Raw genomic sequence first — 23,781 nt, 5'->3', positions numbered from 1 at the left:
AATAATCTATACAATGCTACAGTGTTATTTGACCACTTAGCTTGAAAGGTACTTCCCAGATTAATTTAGCACAGCCTTTTTGTTAATGCTATATACAAATAGTAAAGCAGAAGATACACCAACAGTTTAAAAAAGAATTTAAATCAATCAACTAGCTATATCTCATCCGTTCAGCAGGGAAATTTCTTTTAAAAGTGGCATTAAGAATGAAAGTACTGAAGAAAATGTACAAGCAAAATAAAGATATTAGAAAGTCTGAATACATTTATTAATATGCAGTTGATCAAATGAGATATTAAACATCTAATGCCTAAAGTCTGTCTTGCTGTATGGAAAACATAAGGAAAGTGAAACACACTAATTTCAATATACGTCCTATAAATTTCCATCTGATCTGGATTCCATTGGAAAACCTCTGGCATTTCAAGCAAATAGCTCTCTGAAAGAAGAGCTCTGAAATCCAGGCAGCTACCAAAGGTCAGTGCATCTCAATATCACTCACTAAAAATGGACTCAATTAGAACCTCAGGATTTAAACATATTCAAATTTCCATTTTAAACCCACATAAAAAATGGAAAGAGTAATTTTTTATTTATCTGCATTTCTCACATGTTTGTAGGCTTCTGTACCATTTACAACCTTTAGAAAATTTATGTAAGCCTTCAGATTTTAAAAAGGCAGCTTATCCTTAACACAGTTTTTAATGCAGATTCTTGAAACTAAAATCTTGTTACAGGTTGCTAGACTAAATTAGGGCAATGAGTTCTCCAAGCCCCAGTTATTCTCTCAATTACTTATTGACTTAGCCTAATTCTAAACTAAGGTTAACGAACGACAAGGAGCACGCAAATGTAATTTTTCCCTCTTTCATATTATGCTTGTAACTGTGTCACAGCACAGGATGAGACTTGTCATCAGTGGTAAAAAGGGGCTATAGGAACACAGGGTTGTGAAGTGAGTTGAGAAGGGTTGTGAAGGGTTGAGAACTAGAACTGAGTCTAGTTCTGCGATCATACAGTATTAAGACTAGCTTAGAACGTGCCAAAACATCCTTTTTAAACACTACAGCATGACACAGGCACACAGCACTTCAAAACGAACTTGAGTTGTCTGCTAATAAACCCAGGTCACTCCAGAATCTACCACAGTAAAGACACATCCGTGTCTGCTGTTGAAGCACTAATAGTATTTATTTAAAAAACCTGAGTGGTCTCAGCATGGAGACTGTGCCCCATTCTACATACAATCACAAAGAACTTGGAACTTGACATAATCCCTACACCATTTTACCTGGCTGAAGATACCTGTGATTATTGTTGCCTTATCTGCTAGGTGACTGCATGCTGCACAGTTCTTGCTGCATGCAAAGTCATCTCTTAAGGCCACATTGCAACGTAACTTCTTTTCACACGTTCCTCTTCCCTGGCTTCAGTTTGCCTGCAAATATTCAGGCTGTAGGTTTCAAGACACTACACAGCAGGTGGTGAACATTGAGATCCAGTCTGCTTTCCTACAGCAAAACATTCTTCATTATTTCTTTTTTCACCTCAAACAGCATGTAATGGATCCTTCCGAACAGGAAGCTCTCAGCATCAAGGTATAGCCTCCACTGAAAAGCCTTACTGGTCCCTCAGGCCTTCAGCCAGCACTGGTGGAAGCAGATCCCTTGTCCAGTAACAGAAACCAGTTTTTCTGCTTGCCTATTTCAATAATTTGATTTTAATTTAAAAAATCCACTGAAAGCTCTGGGATGAAATTCACCTACTGCATATGGTTTAAACGTAGTTGGCATATTTTAGATTAAGGAGAGCACAATTTCACTGTACAGCTAGTGTCAACACGCACAGCAATTGTTAATGCTAGACACCATAAATTTGGCTGCATCTGCTTTAGGCTTCATAGTTACTAACAAGCAAAAATCATTGTATTAATGGAGTAGTGGAAATACAATAAAGCACTTTATTATCCCTAAAAGGCAGCATGTGGCATATAGACTCTGTGGGGTATTACCAATGCCCTAGGAGCAGTTTCATTCACTCACATCCTGTGGCATATAATTATCTCAGACTAACCATGACCCTGCGGGTCCTCTATTAAAATTATAATTTTGTTACAGAATGGTGTATACATTATTGAAGCACATTGTTTTGATCACTGAAAATTGACATATTGTGCTCATTAGCCAGTAAGCCTGAATATTTAATTTATGAGGTTTGGTCCAAGTTTTTTACAGATCAGTCACTTAAGGGAAGTAAACAGGCAAAACTGCAGAGCTGTGAATGGGAAGTTCTTACTGAAAATGGTGCTTTAAAAGGCAAAAAAAAGTGTGTCATGCCATGTGCTGATACATGACGCATTACATTAGACAAGTAAATGGGTTAATTGGACTCATTAACATCATTTCCTTTTTAAAACCTTTCAACTAAGAAGATGAAAAGATTATTTTAATCTTTACACTTCTCTCTTACATTTTACATTTTTCACACGGGCCTTTTTTAATCAAATATTGATGATGATGCCTGTTGTTCTTCAAAGCTCAGCAATTATATTGCAGCTCCCTCCCAGTAAGTGTCGCTGTATCAAAACTCCGGTATTTCCTTATCTTTAATTCCCCCCACACACACTTTTTTTTTTTTAATAAACACAACATAAGATCTATTGGATTCTTGCCAGAAAAGGCACTCTGGATATTTTCCTTATCTGATGGCCTTCAAGCAACCTGCTGAGCCTGCATCCTCCAAACACTCGGTTGTAGACTAGAAACCTGCTTGACTGATGCAACAGACCCCACAATTCTGTCCCCCAGCTGAAACCACCACTTCAGAAACTAAAGCCATGGATTACAGTCGTGTCACACAAAAAAGATTAGTTTTCATTTTCTTCCCGGCTGTGGAAGACCCCGTGGTATATAGGTGAAAGCTCTATGGGATGGGTCAATAGTGCTCTCTGCTGGCAGCAAGGAAAGCTTGCAGGAAACATAGCTGGAATTTGCCTTAAAATTACCTTCAAAAATAAAGCACGAAATACTTTGAATATGTATCTATGTCTAAGGCCCCGAGACATTTATAGGCGAATCTGTAGAAGATTATGATTTACAAAGTCAAGAATCATGCTGTTTATTGCAAACATGATTTTGAAAATGATGTTACACTAGCAGCATTTCCCCAATTTCTTTACATACTGTTGCATACAATGATTAAGCATAAAGATGAAGGCAGGGAAAAAGTATTATTAAAAATAACTATTCAAATGTACAAATATTCATCAAATACACTTAAATAAAACTGAATGCTCTGTAGAAAACAATTGTTTAAGAACAATTTAAAAATTCTTATGTGTGTGCATGCGTCTATGTATGCACACACACAGAGAACACTGCAGGACAAGGACAGAGCTCTCAGAAGTTTGGAAAAGCTATAGAACAATTGTCTCCTATTTGATTATATCAATATCCTCTTTAAGACAAGACTTTAAAAAACAAGAATACCCTTTTTAAACAACTGTTAAATAACTTAGAAGAATAACTCTGTAAAATCGTTTTATTTTCCAGCTTGGGTCCCCTCTAACAACAGCTAGAAAATCAAGACAGCAGCATAAAACTACTTCTAAAACTAACTGGATGCCATAAGCACAATATTAAGAAAATAAACGTTCTTGTATAGCCATTGCTTTGAAATAAGGGAATGTAAGTCTGCTGCAGAGAACTGATCAGTGTGCCTTAGTAGGTTACATTTGAAATTCTAGTTTGGTACAACGCTTCGTCACTGTCCCTAAAGTCAGATTTCAAATCACAGACTTGCCCTGAAGTCTGTGTATAGTCTGTTTTCAAACCCTGAAGCAGTCTCTGCTTTGCGCAAGAGAGATATAAGGTACTTGCTACAGTACAATCAAATTAAATCAATGAGGACAGTACTTTATATCACAGAATATGGTCTGGTCAAGATACTATGAACAACAATCAAAAAACATTAAAAGAAAGGAACTTGCTTGAGGGACTCAGAAAAACATGATTCCGTTTATCACTGCACTTAGAAACTCAAGTTCAGGTGACCTGAGCTACAGAGTGAAATTTTGCATAGGATGATCCTGTCTAAGTGTCAGGAAGAAAATAAAACAACCTGGCGTTAATGTTGACTTACCTGTGAGACAAAAGACAATTGCAGATTTCTTTTTTTATTTTTTTAAGCACTTCGAGACCCCTAGATGGCAGATGCTAGGAACAGTTTAGTATTAGCGTTCCTGTTTTAATGTTTCCATGGAGCACTTGTGCCTCCATGAACCTGCTAGGGAGAGAAGTTGAGCAGAAAACCAATGGCACATTACAGGTTCCTTAGGATCTGTGCTGCACTCACTAGGCCACCCACTGCTGTCGCTACCTGGATACCAAATGGCAGAAACCAAAGGTAATGACAAAATATGGGGCATTAGTAGTTCAGGTGCTGCTAATGGGGGAGGAAAGCCCACCACTCCCTGAGCTTGCAGAGCCACTTTCCTGTTCCGCTGGAATATAGGACTCCAAGGGGAAAGCATGGAAGCCAGGTGGCAGATGATAGAAACTTGATTATTGCAGGATATAAAACTGGGGCACTACAACACCTTCAAAACACTCTTCAATCCTTGGTGATTTGCTTCCCTACACAGTACTAGGCCTTCTTTGGACTATATCTATTTTCATCCTAAAGAAAGGAACATCTAATATTGCAGATAAGATCCAAGGACACCACAGCAGGCAGCCATACACAATTGATTTTCCTGCTTCCTTACACTCAGTGCTGCTCCACTGGCAGGCAGTGATACAAGTTTAAAAATGTTCTTGGAACTAATCTTCAGGCCACTGTTACTTGAATAAATCCAAAATGCACTCTCGCTGTTTTGTAAAGGCCCCTAGGAAGCAGAGAGCCTGCGCTACCCCTTGAAGAAAGGCGAGAGTGAGCTGCTAACGTAGCATGGGATTGAAAGGCAAAGAATCCATCGCAGCTCCTTCTCCTTTCCTCTTACATTTCCAGCTTGGCTTCGCCCTGAAACAGGCTTCTTTTTCTGTCACTTCTGCTCAGGGTTTTGAAGGCTATTTTAACACAGACTGTAATGTAAAGATGTAGGCCACAAAGGAAATTCTGAAAAATATTTAGTTCAGGACTAATTGTGGAAGAAAAGACAAAGTGAACAAGATATACAGTTAACTAGGACACAACAAAAATGCTTCCACAAATGCAGGGTTAAAGAAGATCATTAGAAAAAAATGTTTTGGGGTTGTTTGGAGTTTTTTTCCTAGCAGTCATAAAGGTCTGTAGAGTTTCAAGATAAACATGCATCAAAGAGTTTGTGTTTATTAGGTATGCATTTTTATTGACTTTGCTTGTGTTCCACCTTTCAAAGAGCAGAATTGGGACTTTTTTGTGATCACAGGACCAGCAAGTTATACACAGATACCACAGGAGTATTCAGATCTTACTTACAAACATAGTATAGAATATATTAGCAGCGTGTGCCTGTGTGGCTGTCTTGCATCAAGATAAAGAGAGAGAATAATGCTGCTGGGGAATTAGGCGCACAAAGCTCTGTGAAGCAAGAATTAAAATGAATGAGATTAAATGGAAAATAACTACATCAGGAGTATGTTAATAATTTAATTAAAGTCTCCAAAGTTGAACTATCCCACAATTAAGGTTGAAGCCCATCATCGTGCTCTTTCTACTTGGGGATTTTGCCACAGGTAAAATTACTTGTTTGGAAATGTTTCTTAATGTATGAGGAAATTGGGGGCAACTAAGGACGTGGTATGATCATTCACTTTGACAATGTTGGACTTCGCTGTTTTCTCAGACAGGCTTTTACTGACGTTTTAATATATGCTTTCTTTAATATAGTCTCATTTCTAGTGCATAAGATAAATATGAAGATTATCCTTTTGAAAAACAGGAGGGCAAGATTTCATGCTCTTTTTTCCCCAAGCTTGTTTGCTGTTTCCATCTTTATGTAACTTTCAAGTCAAACAGAAACACAGAACAAAAGGGTTACTTAAAAGCAGAGCAAGAAACAACACGAAGGCCATCACTATGAAGGACTTAGCACCAAAGATTAGTCTAACACATTAAGGAAATAGTTATATAGATCTTAACAGATCTTTTATATTATCCTTTTAAACTACCCTATAACATTTTATCCAAACCACAGCATGGTGCAAAAAAATAAATACTATGCTTTCTGGAGTAGCAGATATTGTTGACTGTACCAGGCAGAGTCAACATCTTTCCCATAAGGCGCCCCTGCCTTCATACTCTTTATCTTGTAGGAGAACGTACGAAATATAGAAAATACCTCCTTGTTAACTTCTGTGCCTGCAGCCTTTTACAAGACCACATGCAACTTTGCTTTCCACAAAACCAACTCAGTTTGGTCTTCTAAAGCGAGAGTGCACCATCACTTTAAAGGCTCAGTACCATAAAATATGGAAAAGCCTTCTTTTATCAGTAGGTTCACATAGCGAATAAGATCAGAGCCTTGTTTTTCTCCAGTAGCAGTTAAAACTGTGCGTAGTGAAAAGACAATGCATTGTTTTCTGCTGAAAACAACAGAAGACGCCTTTTTTTCTTGCATTGTTTTTTTCATGACACTTTCCTACTGAGTATAATGCATTTGTGGACTTCGAGCTTGCAAACAGAAAGTGATTGCACTTACGTGATACTATGCCCTACAACTGTAAATGGTTATACTTGAAATGTACACTTTTAAAGGTGATAAGATATTGGATTTGTATATAAAACAGACAATATCCTGAACCGCAACAAAGAACTTCACATAGCATTACAGTGGTACTTCCCATAATCGAGCACAGCCTACTATACAATCTTGGCAAGTCAGAAAGTCTCCAGAAATTTAAAAAAAAAGGTTCCTAAATATTTCAATCTTTCCTTCAGATGTAATCTGAGTAGATGACAAATATAAGACACTTCCATTCTTCCTGTAGTAAGCAAATACCATAAAAGAAGTGCCCATTAAAAGTTGCTTGTAATGGTGGTATATGCTGACACTCTCAAGAAAAGAAATGGGCATGGGCATGTGAGGTGCAATTCGGTCCTGAATCTAGACTGGTATATGTGGCTACTCTTCCCTTGGACACACACTTACAAGAAAACTAGTGCTTCACTTAAACCTAAGAAAGCAGATAAAAGGGCAAGACCTTGTATTTTTTATATTGAATATCTTGGATTTTGTCCTTCCTGGTGACAAGTCTGTGTGCCCATGCAGGAGATTTTATTAGTCTCACTGCAAGTGCTCGTCCCTCCCTGCAGGTCAGAAATGAGGCATGTCAGATACTTCATTGCATTACTGGTATTCTTTATCTGCAGTTACGTAGGGAAATTCTGTGTTAAAACAGTCAATGCAATCTCATTACAAGCACTGCATTTTTATGAGGGGGGAAATGAGAAAGACAAATGTTACTCCTGTTCATGAATTTGCCTCTTATCATTTCCCCTCTCTGCTCTACGGAGTGTTATTTGATTCATATTAGGGGTTATTTGGGTCGCTTTTACCTTGAGAGAGAAAATAATGATAACCTAATTTGAGATTTGTACCAATTTAAGTAAGAAAATGGATTCTGAGTATTTTGCATAGTTGCTAAATCTAACTGAGTGTTCAGTGAAGCGTGAGTTTCCAAATGTGAATAAGAGGCTTTAAACCATTTTCCCCTATTTGTTTTTAAACTACATTTGTTACTTATGATTAGCAATTTTATGTCATTCATATGCAGTGTACTGAAACAGAATTCAATAAACTGACCTTCTTCCACCTATTAAACTAAACTTGGTATTTAATTATTATGCATGCAAAGTCAAGCAGGAAAACTGAGGAGCATTTATAAATAAGATCGTTGTGTTTTATTTGCAATGAATAGGAATATTTGTGTTTATTACTTTTCATAAGACATTTATTACTGCTTATTTTGAATTGGAATAAACACAAAAAATAGAACATCTGTATCAAAGTTTAAAAAACCACAACAATCAAAAGCTGTTTAATCTCATCCATTTAGCTCTATTGCACAGTCTGTTCAGTGTAACTTTTTACAACATACTGTGCAAGAAAACAGGTCATTTAAACTCAGTAATTAGTATTACAGATACAATGACACTGCAGCAATGTTAATTGCTATAGTACTGATGTAGTATAGGATATAATACATAATAGTCATGTCTTTAATTTTAAATGAAGTGCAACAAAGCATATTACTGCTACACTTCCTCTTCTTAAAGTACATGAATGTTACTCAAATGTACCATTTGTATCAATGCAGAATGTTTTGAAACAAATCACAATTCTACCTTAACTCAAACTGGCATATGTCACTTTCTAATAGCAGAAATTAAGGAACCTCTTGCTATAGGAACTTTTCCTATGACAGTAGAAATTATGACAATTATATTCCATATGAAAAATTTCCACAATCATTTTCTTTTTCATTACAGCAGCTGTAAATCAGTTTGCAAATGAAGCACAACATTCAGTCTTAAAAAGAATAAAACATAGATGAATTTTTAAAATAAAGATGAATCTTGAAGAGCATTACAGCTATTTGAGGTGTACTAGGAACTAGAGATATATGATCAAATTGTAATTAATTCTGCATTGCTATGGCTAAAAGATCTGGCGATTGTAAACACAAAACACTCGTAACAAAACAGAGACACGCGCAGAGGAGGACAATGAAAGTTTTTACCTGCAGCTCCAGTAGGAGTAGGGCTCCCTATTTATGAATAATTATATCTCTGCTTTTTGCAGCACCTTTACTTTCGGATAACTTTGTTATAAATATTAAAAGAAGGAAAAAATGAATTAAATTTCAGATTTGTTCAAGTGTACTTAAATAATTTATGTCAGCTGAAATGTTCCCATTTTCAGTGCAGAAATTTTGTAATGAAGCCATTATTCAGACCTTGCATGAAAATATTCTAAAAGCCTACTTATTTAGAAGTATAACAATCCTATTCACTGTGTTAACCATGTGCCCCTGGCTAAAATATGTACATATGGATTTAGCAAAATATTTGAATATACAGTATAAGATTCAAAGCAGAAGTTGAAGTATAACCTCAGGTTGTGTGTTTCATCTCACAACAATGAGATGTATTGCTACATTTAAATGAAGGTGTGTAAAGAGCAAAATCTTGAAGTACATGTAACTAGTTCCTAGGATTTACAAATTATTTTGAAAAAATGTTTTTTTTTCACCCCCTGCATTTTGTTTAGGTCAGTGGGACGATGTATAATACAGGGAGACATGTATCTCTACGATTAGACAAAGAGCATTTGGTCAACATCTCTGGAGGACCGATGACATATAGTCACCGCTTAGAGGAAATCCGGTTACACTTTGGAAGTGAAGACAGCCAGGGATCAGAGCACCTACTCAATGGACAGGCTTTCTCTGGGGAGGTACGTCAACGTCTTTGGAGTTACAAATGAACCAGTATGAATTACTGACTTTCCATTTCTGCCTGAAGGTATTTGCAAACTAATTTGTACTCATAAAAATTGTTGCCCTTTATCCATTCTGAAAATCATTTTTGCCCATGCACTGCAAATTGCGTGACATATCTAAAAATGAAACTGTTGTATTTATTGTATGCATAGACACCCTATATTCTCATATGCACTACTTACAAAGTAATCAAGTATCTTTTCATGGGTCCTTTATATCCCTAGTAAACGCACATACAAGATTAACCACAAAGTAATACTGAAAGCACTTCAAGTACTTATAAAAGTGCTAATTTGCTACTCACAGGTGTGTAACACTTTACAATGAGTATCATTCTGCCTTTGATTCATGTAAAAATAAGGTGATACTTAATTTTAGAGATGGTTCCACGGAAGTCTGTTGGTCTGCTAAAGAAATAAAGTTAACTCCACAAGTAAACCCTGGCAGAATTGGTACTTGGTTTGTATTTTAAATACATGTCTGTAAGGGTCCCAGAAAAGACCATAATTTAGCGATCCTAACAGCTGTTGCAGGATAGCCCATTACTCTTGCTGGATAAATATTTTAGTCTTGAATATGGAGTACTTTCTCAAGATGTATAGTAACGTTTGCAGCCTTTCTGGTAGAGAAAGCAGAATCTTTCCATTCTTCTTATGTAGGAGCATTTTTACATAGAAGAGATGCACGGGTTTTGTAGTACCCCATCCTTCGTCAGCCTGTGCCATGTCCGTGAACTATCTAGCCTGCAACTCTACTTCACAAATCTTAACAAATAAAATAATGCTTAAGAATAGCTGTATATTACTGTAGGGATTATTTTTAAAGATACTCAAGGTGTCTTTTTACCATTCTTTCACAAGACCAAAATGAGTAGTTTTTCATAATAAAGCACTTATTTTCTTTGAGATGAATAATCAAATTACCATCTGTACTATCTATCACAGACCCTGGTGATGAGTCAGTTAATGCATGGCATTTTCTTTGGCACTCTGCAACAGCAGTTATTTAAGAGTAGGAAATTAATTGCAGAGTTGTCAAATGATGGTATTATAATTGATGGTAATAATTTGCTTTGTTTTATAAGCTACATAGATGTATAACATAGCCAGTGGCAGCTTTTTCATGAAATTATTCATGTCTTACACAACTGACTTCTGGTTGCCTTTGTTAAATTCTTTGATAAGTGAACATATGATGTATTGCTCCTTTAAGAGCTGAAAGTTAAGTATGCTGTAGTAAATAAGGTCTTTGCTTTGCTAATCAGATTTACAGAAGAGCAATATGAAAACGAAAGCAGGTTGACTGAACAAGAGAGCAAAAATCTGGTTGAAACATACCGTTGCACTTGATATGATGTATCAGCATAATTTCAGATATTTTTAAAAGAGATTTTAAGTTATAAAGCCATAGACTATAACAAAAGGTAAAAATGTAGAGCATTGTTTTGCAATACTTAAAGTTAATACTTAACTAGGCTCTTCTGGTTTTAAAAGTAGGAGTTTTGAAGTACTATTAACATTTGGCATTATTTGCTGACAGAGACCTCAAGTTTTTCTTAATAAAAGCAGAAAACCTAGCTAAGTGGAAACTGCTGTTAGTCAGTCACGCACAGCTGGATCCACAGTATATGCAGGATTCATCTAGTTATCTGAATTCCTCCTGCAGTGAATAGAAAGAAATTAGCATCCACAGAGGATGATCATTCCTGATAGCCAGAGACGCATCTCTTAGGACAGGACAAATCACTCTGTGAAGATGCATCTCCCTGACAACAGAGCAGAGACAAACAACAGGCCAAGTAGCTTAGACTAGACACCTCCATTTCAGATGGAGAGATAAATTCTGTGCTTCAAGGATGTGTTTTTCAAAGTTTCAGATAGCCATTTTGGGCAGCTAGACAGGAAAGTTCCAATAAGGTCAGGTATTAATTACTAATTTGAACCTGCATCTCCACAGTTAGGTCTTATTTATAGAACACATACTGTTTCCAAAATACAAGCACAGATTCCAATCAATCATGCTGAATAGCATGGGTGCAAATTTTCAGTGACGGACGGCAGCTGACGGTGTTCTTAGAATATACATCCACCCATACAAGTGCTGTCTCTGTATAAATAAGTGATTTTTGATAAGCTCTCAGCACTGGAAGATGTAATGTCTACAGCTCCCAGCAACTACAGTAAGAAAACTGTAGACAAGCTAGCTGACTTTATGATAGAGTAGATGTCTTCATAATGTAACGTATGCTTTCAAGACTGTTGCTACTAATTACTATCACTTCTGCATTGGATAATGCTGTCAGAGGAGATGGGATAAAGAAAAATAATTGCATAAGTGTGTTAGTTTAATTTAGGTAGTGCAGGTAAGAATAGCAATGAATATTTGCTGACTTAGGCTTTAGCAGGTGTAGGCAACCAGAGAAAAAACATTGCAGGATTACACCTTTTGACTGCTAATTGCACGCTAACTCCCATGCCACTGCCTTGTTACTGCTGTTCTTATTTGTGTTGGACAAATCCATCTATGGGTTTTACTGAAACCTCTATTTTGCTGTGGAAACATTCCCAAGGATGAAGTTACCCAAGAAGTGTGATCCATTCCAGTAGAACACAATCAGTTCATTCCTACTCCTCCTTCCCTCCACTCCCATCCATATCTGTCCCCTCATTTTCACTGAGATCTCCAATGAACGTTAAAGTCAGCACAGAGAGAGAAGGGGAACCTGGGGAGAGATCAGGGGAGAGACCAGTACCTCTCCCTCACAGCACTGGCAAACTATTAGATTGGCTCAAACAGACCTAAATTAAATCCAAGTGCAGACAAGGCAGAAGCTTTTAAACAGCCCCACTATACCTTGAATCAGCTGCAATGTTCTTTACACATCTGGAAATCCCACCTAACATCCATACTAAGCACGAAGTTTGTTCTTAGGGACTTTTTCTTTCCTAGTGAGAATGTTCTGCAAGTGGGCAGGCACTCAGAGCAAGCTAGAGAGCACTGGAGTGGTACCACGGCATGAAAAACAATCTAGAAATAGCAAATTGCTTCAAAATATACTGTGGTCTGAATGATACTGAAAGGCTTGTAATTTCTAGGCTTTAACATTTAACTAGGTGTTAAAGGCTGACAAGAGAGATCTCTACAATAATCTGGTTACCTTTTAGCCCCTAATTATCACTTTAGTAAACAGAAAAACTGAACTAATGCTTAGTTTGAGTGTAAGGGCTTTAAAACTGTGTATCAGATTATCATCAATATGTTTGGCACTGCTAACGGGGAAAGAAAGGCAGGCTTTGGAATACTTAAATACTTGTCCCTCTGATACATACTTGAGTATGTTTCATTCCCTACTCTTTGCATAAGCATCCTACTGTGTTATAATGATTAAAAGAAAATCTTGGCTCAAGCAAAGTCCCCAACTAAGACACCAATCATTTGTGTTTGCTGCCTAGTATCTCTATGCAAAACAGTTTTTAATGCTTCAGAGTCCATATCATTTAATGAGAAAGACCATCTTCCTTTCAGACAGCAGCAGTACAAAATACAGCAGAATTTACCAGAGTGCTGTTGTTCAGGCACTGTCTACCTTGTTAAAATAAAAAGTTAACAATCTCCAAAAAGTTCATGGTGAAAATGGGACTCTTTTACTTTACCATGTGGCAAAGTCATAAAAACCCATACCAATTCTTTTTTCCTAAGCAGAAAAATGAAAGATGTGCTGCAAGAGACCTCCAACCACTTTATGGCTGTGCATTGTAGTAGCCTTATCAATGTAAAGGCAGAAAGTCAAGGAGCTTAATCATTTGGTGTTAAGCACTTTTCACAAACTCAGTAGCTGGAGACTTTCAAACAAGAGGCCATAGTCCACAACACATGAAAAAAACAGATTTCTTCTTTTCTGCCCATCAAGTCACCCTTTGAAACCCCATTGACAGAGACTATAAACACACACTGATTTCATCCACTGCATAAGAAGTAAAATGAAAGCCAGAATACTATCTAGATAAATGAATACATATTGTAAGTTATACACAGTTTGGAACTGAGATTTACTTTTGCTGCTGCTAAAAGGCACTAAGAAAACTGAATAAAATACAAGAAAATGGGAATCAAAGGGGGAGGCTGGAAATTCTGAAATACCAGCCTTCCCCTACTACTCCAATTCCTTTAACTGCAGGCATATTCTATGTGAGTGGGGGACTTCTAGTGATAGTAAAGGATTACTTATCAGAGAGATCAGTGTTGCAAATCCAACTTCTGGTATTTTTAGAAGCAAGACTGTTAGATAGACAGCCTGTGAGAAGCATCCAGCCAGCTGGAATAATTTAATCCAGCCTGCTGCAGAATTAGAGTAGTCTGAATTGTTAAATCAGAAACAGTGGCTCTGTTACTGAGACCTTCTGTACACCTTTGACTTGCCTGTGTGGTTCCAAATAGCCTCCCCAAAAATCCTAATGTTGGTATTGTTTATACAAAACAAACAAACAAACAAACAAACAAAAAAATCAATGAAAAAACCTTTACTGGAATAAAGTACTGTATATGTGCTATGACTTTAGTTATGTTGGCAAAATGGAACAAGTCATGGCCAATTAGCATGTCAGAAGAAACAGCGAGTACAGGCCAACTCTATATTGTATTGCTTGTTACAAGCCATTTTCATCTCCTTTTATTTGATAAGGCTCCTATCTTCTTCCTAAAAATTTCATCACCTAGAAGGTGAACATTCAGTTGCACTTCCCACGTGACATTTGGCTCAGGACTCTGCCTCCTTTTCTAACCTATGGGTCAGTTCTGCACAAAAGCCCCTGTTTTCTCCACACAGTTCCCTACACTTACCCAATATTTAGATTCCTCTCCCAGATCTGTTTTTCTATTTTGTTCTCTATAGGAAGCCTCACTGATGTGAGGATTTGTGAGTCTAGCGTGGCTCTTCATCAAATTGTGCTAGCACATAGTCCTTCCTCTTCCTCAGGAAAGGAGCATTAAATCAGCCAGCGATGTCCCTGAGCAGAGAGGACAGGAATGTCCTGCTTCTTCATAACCGCCTTCCTACAGGTGGTTACAACGCCGAAGCAGAGCTAGCTGTAAGCCAGCCCCTGCTATGCCTCGTAATGCTGGCACTCCTGCAGCTTGCAGAAGGAAGTTTGAAATTCAGATCTGTCAGTTGCCACAGGCCATCTGTATTACATTTTGGAGACTTTATTGGAAATGATGCAGGTCATTTTTAAGTATTTCAGCCAGAAGATAAGTTTACTGTACTACGGTGCTTATTAATGTTGAAAAATAAGCCTCTGAGGAAAGTACCAGATGAGGGAACACATGTCTAATGGAAGGGTGGTTTAGTAAAATCTCTATAACCTTCAGATTAATGTTCAGCTTCAGAGGAGAAAGGCAATAGGATAATGAATTAAATTGCTATAGGAACAGAATATAAATCAGGAAGAGGTGGTGGTATTGTCATCACTACAGTATAAGGAGACTATTCACATGAGTAATTCCAAATCAGTGGGAGATGAGCATGTGCATTAGTTGCAAGAATGCACCTCTGTCCACCCTAAAGATTACAGGTGGTTTCACCTGAAATTTTATAAAATATTCATGTCCATAAAAAGCAGAGTTAAATTCCAAAAGACACTTATTCATCAACGCATGCTTATTGTGTTTTTCTAAACCAAAATCAATTTTATATTTCAAGTTAAATGGGTTTTTATTGCTGGTTAATATAAAAGAAAATAGGATTGAACAATATATTAGCACAAATTGAGGGATATTCACACCTGATTGCAGTCTACTAATTTAAGAGCTCTGAATCCTCCAACGGAAATTCCTTTCCACCCTCTATTGACTTTATAAGGAAATTAGGCTCTTTAACAGAGATGTGTTTAGTAGCAGGCTGCCTGGTCTGTCTCCCCTCTAAAACTGGGTGGAGGTGAAATGGCTTCCTCTCCCTCTGGACAGCAGAGCCCTTCGGATTTAAAAGTGTGGTCCATAGCAAAAAAATTAAAAATATGGTCCAAGGAAGAACACTGCCAAGATAATCTACACAGCAAAGCTTGCAGGGAGGCATACTGGAAAGCTATGTTATTTTATAAAGTGAAACTTATCAAAAACATTTTTAAATGTTCCCAAAATACTTCCCCCAAAGAAAAATGAGATGATAAATCAAGACGCTAAGCAAAAGTTTTTTTGACTAAAGAGTCATTAAGGTGCTAAGGCTAATGCACGTACTGTACCTGAAACCAGCAATAAAACAGTAGGTGACCATAGAACAGTATAAATGCAACAGGAAGGTAAAAGTTAATGCTTTAATTTACTGTGTATTTTTCTGTCAGATATGGATCATATTGTTCCAGAACCACTGCATGAAGTAATACACAATAATTAAACGTAGTCTGTTTGTACAAACATGTAATTTAGATTACATAGCCTGTTAAACTGTCGGACTGCAGCCTCACTTCCAGGACGGTAGCTGAGAGCGAGCAGAAGCTAGAGGGGCAGATCAAAATGCTCTGAGACTCCTGGGCAAAGCATCTGAAGAGCAAAGCAAAACTCCTGGGCACCTGAACACCCCTTATGCTCCCTGTAAAACTGCAACATTTAAACAAGCCTTCTACACATCTACAAATACATCCTATGTAGCTGCTATCTGCTGTCGTGGGAAGAGGGGCCGCAATGCCTCTCAGCTCTGTGGAGTCCAGATAGCTTGCAATGCAGTCCTGCAAGTCAGCTCAGCTGACGCTCAGTCAGCAGGACGCTCCTGCAGTCCTGCAAGTCAGCTCAGCACCAGCCTTCTGCCTGAACCAGAGGAGTTTCAATGAAAGTGAGGGATAGAAAAGTTTGGGGCGTGTAGCAATTGAACAAGTAAACTTATCCCCCAGTAGCTACATAGGAATATATAAAGGGGCAAGCTACAAGATATAAAATATCTGCATGCTTTCATGAGATACTGCAAATAATTTCCAAAAATCTAATACTGAAAATCTGAATGCTAGGTTTTATTTCCCAGATTTTCCATATTATTTTGTTCTGACCCTTGTGTACTTATATTTCTTAAACAATTCAAAGCATCTGAGTTACACACGTTTAACTGTTACTTTGTTGATGGATAAGAAACAGGTCTGCAGATAAAAATGTAAACTAATTGCTGTACCTAATTCCATTTACTCGATTTCATGTTCCGTTAGATTTTTGTAGGGTTTGGGTTTTTTTTGTGGGAGATTTTCAGCGTTATATACACTTACATGAATTATGGACAGAATTGTGGGGAGAGGAGATGACAGAGGGCAATTCCTTGAAACCAAAAGCTGAAAATGGGTGGAAAGCCAGGCAGTAACTAAACCATCTAAACATCCATGGCTACATGGCAGTAATAGCAATTTTAAAGTACCAGTCAGAATAACGTGTTGACATCCAGAAATTTTGTAAGCAGCAAATGAGCAATACTTAAAATGCAGTTGGCGTTTCTTATTGAGGAAGCTTCTCCTTTTGAACTACTCTGTTGGAAACCACGAGAAAGATGACTTTCCAGGAATATGGAACAGATATTTTTGTGGTCTATTTTACATCAAAATGCAGTAAGCTTCCTACACTGGCTATGTGCTAAAAATGCATCTTAATCCTTAGTGACCTTCAAAAGCAGTTTCATCTTTAACACTTTTGAAGTGGAAAAGTTGACTTTTAACTTATGTTCCTTCCTGTATTTTTTTGGCTAGACAGTCATCTTCAAGTCATGGGTAATATACGCTTGTTAAATAAAAAATCCCAAAACTCAATAGCCAGGAGAAGATATAGAATCAAGCGAAGGTGTAGCAACTATAAATCATTGATCATAAATATATAAACAGAAAAAATACACAGCAAGTAAAACTCATGTTTGTATGAATGGCTGCATTACTAGGCAGTGCCAGTATACTCTTGCAGTCACAGTCTTACATTTAGTGCTGTTGTAGTCATACTGCCATTTTTAAAGGAAAATTAGATTCTAGAAATAGCCTGGTTTATCCTTCCCTTAGGAAAAAACCTTAATTACACAAATCAAGTAATGTCCAAACTTTATATCAGCAATAAAGAATTTTACTTCATGTATAATCAGCTTCTCGTATCATAAATACCATTCATGTTATTTTTTCACCTTTTTAAAACTTGATTAGCAGTGGAAATACAAATGAGGTTTTTGACTTATTTTTTTGCAAGGGGAAGAATTTACAGTTCATACTATATGTCTAAGTCTGCATTTTATGATAGCACAGATAAAACTGGAAAAGTTTAATGGTTTTATTTGAAGCGAATTGTAATAGGATGTTTCTCTTGGTGTATAAACTGCAGAAGTTTAGTTATTGCACCAACAGGGAATCAGGATTGGACCTAGATATGACTATGGCTCTTTGTAGAATACAAACTAAGAAAAAGATAGGAGGGAGAATTACGTATTTACTTCTTTTGGCAGAAAGACTAACAATAACAAATAATTGAAAGGAACAGTCATTTAATTTTATAATCCCAAACAATCATTAGATACCATCTGGAGTTTGAATGATGCTTTAGGACAAGTGTTTAACCACTTATAAAATTTGAGACTAAATTTCAGGTACCCGAGCAGGATTTTGATCTTCGTTTTAGGCTTGCACTTTTTCATTTTATCAGATTACTGAGGTATTTGTGTAGTCATTGCACGTGAAAAATTACAGTTCACAGTCACATCAAATAAAGGAAGGACCTTTTCAGAAGTATTTTAGTATGTCGCCATTTTGATTATTTAGACCTAGTAAAATTGCCTGAAACAAATTGCATTAAGTCTTTCTGGAATAATTGAATACATTAACATTTCAGACAACAAACGATACAGAGATCACCTGATTTCTGTAGATTATTAATTGATTTCTAGAAGGCATTGTTAAATATTTACGTATTTGAAAATTTTGTGTATCAAGTTTAAGGGAGTTATTCTCAAAACAATGAATGAAAGGCTGTTGAAGTTAGGGTAACAGCTGCTACATGGCATTGAAGTTCTCTTCATTATTTCCACTGACGTGCAATAGGACTTCTACTTTCAAGTCAGTTATAGCAAGAATCAGAAACGGTTCTGCAGACATTTGCTTATCTATCACCCAAGTCTGAAAGCATCCAAATTCCCTAGATTTCTCAACGTTTTACAAAAGCACGTTATTCTTCCTGGATTCTGCATAGGAAACTCTAGGGGCTTGATACAAGGAGCTCCATTTCTGGGACCCAGTACTTTTGCTTCTGTATATTGCCTTCTGGAGATTTTGTGATACAAGCTCCATAGATACTGTCTGCTGTATACTGAAATTTAAGAAACTGTACAGGCAGATTTTTAGAGTTGGGTTTTTTTTCTTCTTTTTCATTATCTACACATATGTGGGTGTTCCTTGCCAGAAAACTTTCCATCTTTGGAAACTACTTTTCTGAATCGTATGGACTGTCCATCCATTATCAGAATTGTAGGAGCTGTCCAAACAAATTGCGAGCACTCTGACAATGTCAGCTGACATTAATGTAGCATGTGACCCAGCAAAATATCTGCTGCATGGAACAATGAATATTGAATTTCTTAGATACTGAGTGAAACAGATCCCATTAGTAATAAATATATTTTTTGCACATGTTTACTTTTCAGTTACCAACTGTTCTCTTTTTGGGGGGGAGGAAGAAGTGGAAGAGAGTGTCATGTACTGAGAGCACGGTCTGTCAGACTGTAATCTAAATCCCTTTGGTGCCTCAATTTTAAAATCCAGCATCATAAAGCAATAAGGTGGAGTTTTTCTGCTTAGAGTAGCAGCTGTAGGATTTGCTCTTTTAAACCACTGGGACATTAAAACATTCAGCACTCTAACCCTCCAGTGTCACTTATGAAGTATTCATTTTGCCTTGTTCCAAATTATTATCATTTGCTTGGGGTGACTTTACTTGCTACGGGATGATTCTTCTTTAATTAAAGAGTAATTTACCTCTGTAGCCAAAAAACTACACCAATTTTGAAATGGGTTTTATGTTACCAAGTAACATAAAAACATTTTTCCAGTACACTTCTTGTAAATTTTAACTTTTTCCCTAAATATATTTAATGTAACATTCCAGAGAAAGGGACTTCTCAGACTAACTTCTTTTACAAAAGCTCTTGCAGCTATTGTGGACAACCACAAAAGAAAATAAAAAGCAAGCATATGTGATTTTTTATTATCTTTACAATTCACCAAAACAATAAAAAACCAGTGAGCAATTACTGTAAACATCACCCTGGACAAAACTCTGATGAAGGCAATAGGCTTTTGTCTGAGGTAAAACTGTATGTTTTGTTATTTATATACTAACCATGGGCATCAGACTGTAAAAAAACATAATACCCTTTTAGACCAGTCTCTCTTAACTGATACTGCCTATGCACTGGAGGATGAATGCTGGCAATCAGATCATAAACAGGAGAATCCAGAGTTAACAACAGATGAGACACAGCACTTTCAAGATACTGATCCATCACCATCAACCACAGTGAAGTTCCTCAGGCACTTGTTTGGTGCTGAGCGCTCACATAGCCACATATGTCTTGATTGCAACAACTTGTTTAATGCCTAAGTGGAGTCAAAACCCACTAGTTCTGAGAGCAAGCATGGCCCTTATAGCCCAGAGAGTAGGGGATCACTTTGGAAGCTGTCTTCTTCAGTAATTTTTATGTTACTCTGTACAAATGGAAGAGCTTCAGACAGCGAATGTGACCCTGATTTTGAACAGTCTAAACTTGTTGGTAGGGTGCTCTTGTGGGAGGCAGGAGTTCCTGGCTCATACCCATGTCCAAATCGGGCAAAGGAGACAGCCAAGATGGCATGAAAGGTCTTCCACATCCTACATGGATGCTCTGGTCGCTGTGACTTGGGACCTGAATGGTGGGGGGACCACGTCCTCCTAGGACTGAATTAGCCCAGGAGGAGCCCCAGCCCAGAAGTCTCCCTCCTCCCTGATGATAATTACTGTTTTCTAATACATAGTGGCAGCTGTGAACCCTTACCATTAGCTCTCTAACCTTCAGTTTATTTCTGTAGCTTCAGCTACTCCTTGTTAGGTCTTTGTCCCTTACCTTATGTTGAATAGTTTCTTATGAGGCATTTTAGTGTCTTAGTAAAGAGCCAACTAAATCACGTCAATTCTAGCTGCCTTTTTATTACATTTTCAGGGAACGCTGTGAGGTTGCAGAGTTACAGTTTTCCTTTAGCATACTGACTTGACCTTCCACCATCACTGTAGACCTTTCCTTAATTAAAAGCACACAGGCATACACTGCCTCCCAGAAAGTCAAAATACTTTAAATTTGAGGTATTTTATTTTAACCATCTAGATAATTGATACTTTCAATAAAGACTGAGAAGAAAATACTTCTAAATCTTGTTTTCTTCAGACAAAATTGTGACAGATAATGGATTAGGATATTTTACAAACAATAAAGGGAAGCAAACTTAAGTTTTCATTATCATTTCATAAGCATGTCTTTCAAAAATTATTACAATTAGATCAGTTCCTCAGGCATACCTGCCTTTAAAATAGCATGTGAGTGATAGTGGGCACAATAGCATCATTGTTAACACTGTGGAGAATTACAATTGACAAGGTTAAACCACATTTCTTCTAAGTCCATTTTCTTTGCATTTATCTTTTAATATCTCACCTTTATCTGTCTGCACTCTTATCTCTGTATAAACTAACTGGACATTACTGCACACAGCTGCCAAGATTTGCTGGATTAAAACTCAGTAAAAATTAATTTGTTCTATTCAGTTGCTTTTCAGTAGTTCGGTTGGGTTTTTTAATCTAACTGCCACAAAAACATTTTCTAACTGACAATTTGCCATAGGCACATTAGAAAAGCATCATATACAAGTTATTACTCTGAAAGTTCTATCAAAGGCAAAGAGAGTTCTGGATTTCAGCTAGAAAGGGCAAGTCCATTACTGTCCATCTCTTCCTATCACCTCGAATTTTATTTACTCTTTCTTATCAAAATATGAACATGCTACTGCCTTCTAGTCCCTGGAAATTCTGCTAATAACAGAATCAGCTGGTTACACAGTCTTAATCTGCTTAACCTTCAGTATAGGAGTGGTCAGAAACAGCTGTCACGTTCTCTCAAATGCATAATTCCTATGAATAAAAAATCAATAGTTTTTATTTTTCAAGGCATATTCAATATGCACAGTATACATTTGGCATATTTTGTTATGTGAATTTTTGCTCTTTTCACCTTTAGCAATTTCTTTCCCATTTCCTCTGACAATCTAAGTACAAAGTGATCAAGGACTGAGCTATCAATCCTATACAGTTATCTCCAACCCAGCCTGATACTTTGAAGTCTATGTCCAAAGCAAAGCATGTAGGTATGGTCCTGAGAGGCCCATCATTTTTCAAGCTTGTACAGGACCTAATCTTACAGCGTCCATGGCTGCAGGAGCTCAGCCCCCAATTCTCATTACCTGCTGCTTTTTTGCTTCATACCATATAAGTCTGAAATACCCTGGTGAGGTTACGTAGACAGAAGTTTCTTCCCCCTGCTCCAATCCACCAAACTACCAATGCAGTACCTTTCACTGCACTAAAATTCATTACATAAAGCAGTAGAGGAGCACGGCTTTCAAACTGTGGTTCTGCTAAGATTCTCCAGAAGAAGCAAGGAACAAACCTTTATCCTTTTCTTTCTTTTTTGACAGAACAAAAAAGCTTATGGTAATATGCATAAATGATGAATTAGCATACTTGTCTGAAATAAGGAATTCTGATTCAGAAAAGGATAAAAGACTTCTTAGTACTAAGTGTACCACTGTCAAGTGCTTTGAGAGAAGACAGGTTAGTGTTCATTACTTGCTCTCTTCACATAAAAAAACAGAGAAGGGTCAATAAAATATCATAAAAATATTCTACCAATAAAAGCATAATTAAAAATACATAAAGTATTTGCAGAACAATCCATCATGGGTGAAACCTAAAGCCCTCTTTAGCACACATTCCTTTAGCAGGACATGCCTATACTTCAAAGACAGAAACTAATAATCAAAGAGACAGTCAGAGCTCTGGTCCCAATTCTGCGTATTGTGAAATTACTTTGTGGCTTTGGGGTTTGTGGATTGTTTCTAAAGAGTATTGTGTCATTGACCTGTGGAGCCAGTTTTACCCAAAATACAAATTACTACACCAAGATTGCTCCAGTTAAGCTAGATTTTGGCACATTTTGTTCTACTTTTACCTTCAGAGCAGTGGTCACAGTGAGATGTTTCCAGTGAGGTGGCTAATTGACAAGCTCGGGAGAATAGTGCTGCTGTGGTTTTAAACAGTACAATCCATCCCTGACCATTGCTGCTTTAGGCATGATTAGTGCCATAAAAGAGGTATCAGACAGGAATATTTCCATGCACATCCAAGGCTGCAAATTACAGCCTAACCCTAGGAGTTGTGGTTTAAGACAGAGTTCTCTGTAGGAGTCTTAAAGCTCCCATGCTCTAGGTACCCAGAAAGTCCCCTTTGACAATCTGCCTGTACCCACAATCAGAACTTTATACACACATGATAGGGGGGAACATCACAGGAAAACCAACAAATTACTGTAATGTAAGCTAGAGTGATGAGGACATCGGGTCTCCAGGCTCTTGGCTAAATCACAAGACAAACTGCCAGGAAATCAGGGAGATTTCCAATAGCCTCTGCTTGTCTTTCAGCAAAATTTGTTTGAAATCAAGTTCCCTCCACAAGGTACTTTGGTTTTGACACGCAAGCATTTTCCAGCAAAACCCTGTTTCAGCAGAAAAAATCCCAACCAGTTCTGCTTATGATTAGTGTAAGGCCTTATTCTGTGTGAAGCCCAAGGGTGTGTTCAGTTAAGAGGATTTTCACTGTTTGATTTGTAGCTTAGAGCCTCCCTATCTACTGTTCCTAAGTCACAAAAGGCACAATAGAGGAACTGTTCTTCCTCCTGACTGGTAGAGCTATTCCCTGGGGCAGTTAATTAGGGGGAAAAAAAAAATCATCCTTATTCTTCCAGATTCTAATGAATGTCTGTCTGTTTCATTCTCATAGGATTTTCTTTTAGAAATCCAGGAAAATGATGAAAGGAAAAATAGCAGGGTAAAAAAACCCCTCAGTATCTGAAGTTCCAAAAAGCCTTTTTCCTGTGGCCTATTTGAAAATACATACCTACTTTTTAGATATATGCAGTACTGGAGATGAATACTTCAAAGAAAGTTGGAAATCTTTTGTTAGAATTTTGAGCTTTCAGGCAGCACGTTTGGGGGCTATCCCC

The 23,781-nt window shown here is 37.3% G+C and overlaps 1 protein-coding gene across 1 annotated transcript in view; it reads left to right on the top strand.

Moving 5' to 3' along the window:
• Positions 1-23,781, top strand: part of CA10 (carbonic anhydrase 10) — a 209,991-nt gene that overhangs the window by 154,548 nt on the left and 31,662 nt on the right. The window contains exon 4 of the mRNA XM_075518919.1: positions 9,251-9,436. Within this exon, the coding sequence (XP_075375034.1) occupies positions 9,251-9,436 (186 nt within the window). The remainder of the gene's footprint in view (positions 1-9,250; positions 9,437-23,781) is intronic.

This window comes from Mycteria americana, chromosome 16 (genome assembly GCF_035582795.1).
Source record: "Mycteria americana isolate JAX WOST 10 ecotype Jacksonville Zoo and Gardens chromosome 16, USCA_MyAme_1.0, whole genome shotgun sequence".
Taxonomy (NCBI): Eukaryota; Metazoa; Chordata; class Aves; order Ciconiiformes; family Ciconiidae; genus Mycteria; species Mycteria americana.
Note: the sequence above shows the minus strand (reverse complement) of the source record. Positions and strands in the feature narration are given on the sequence as shown.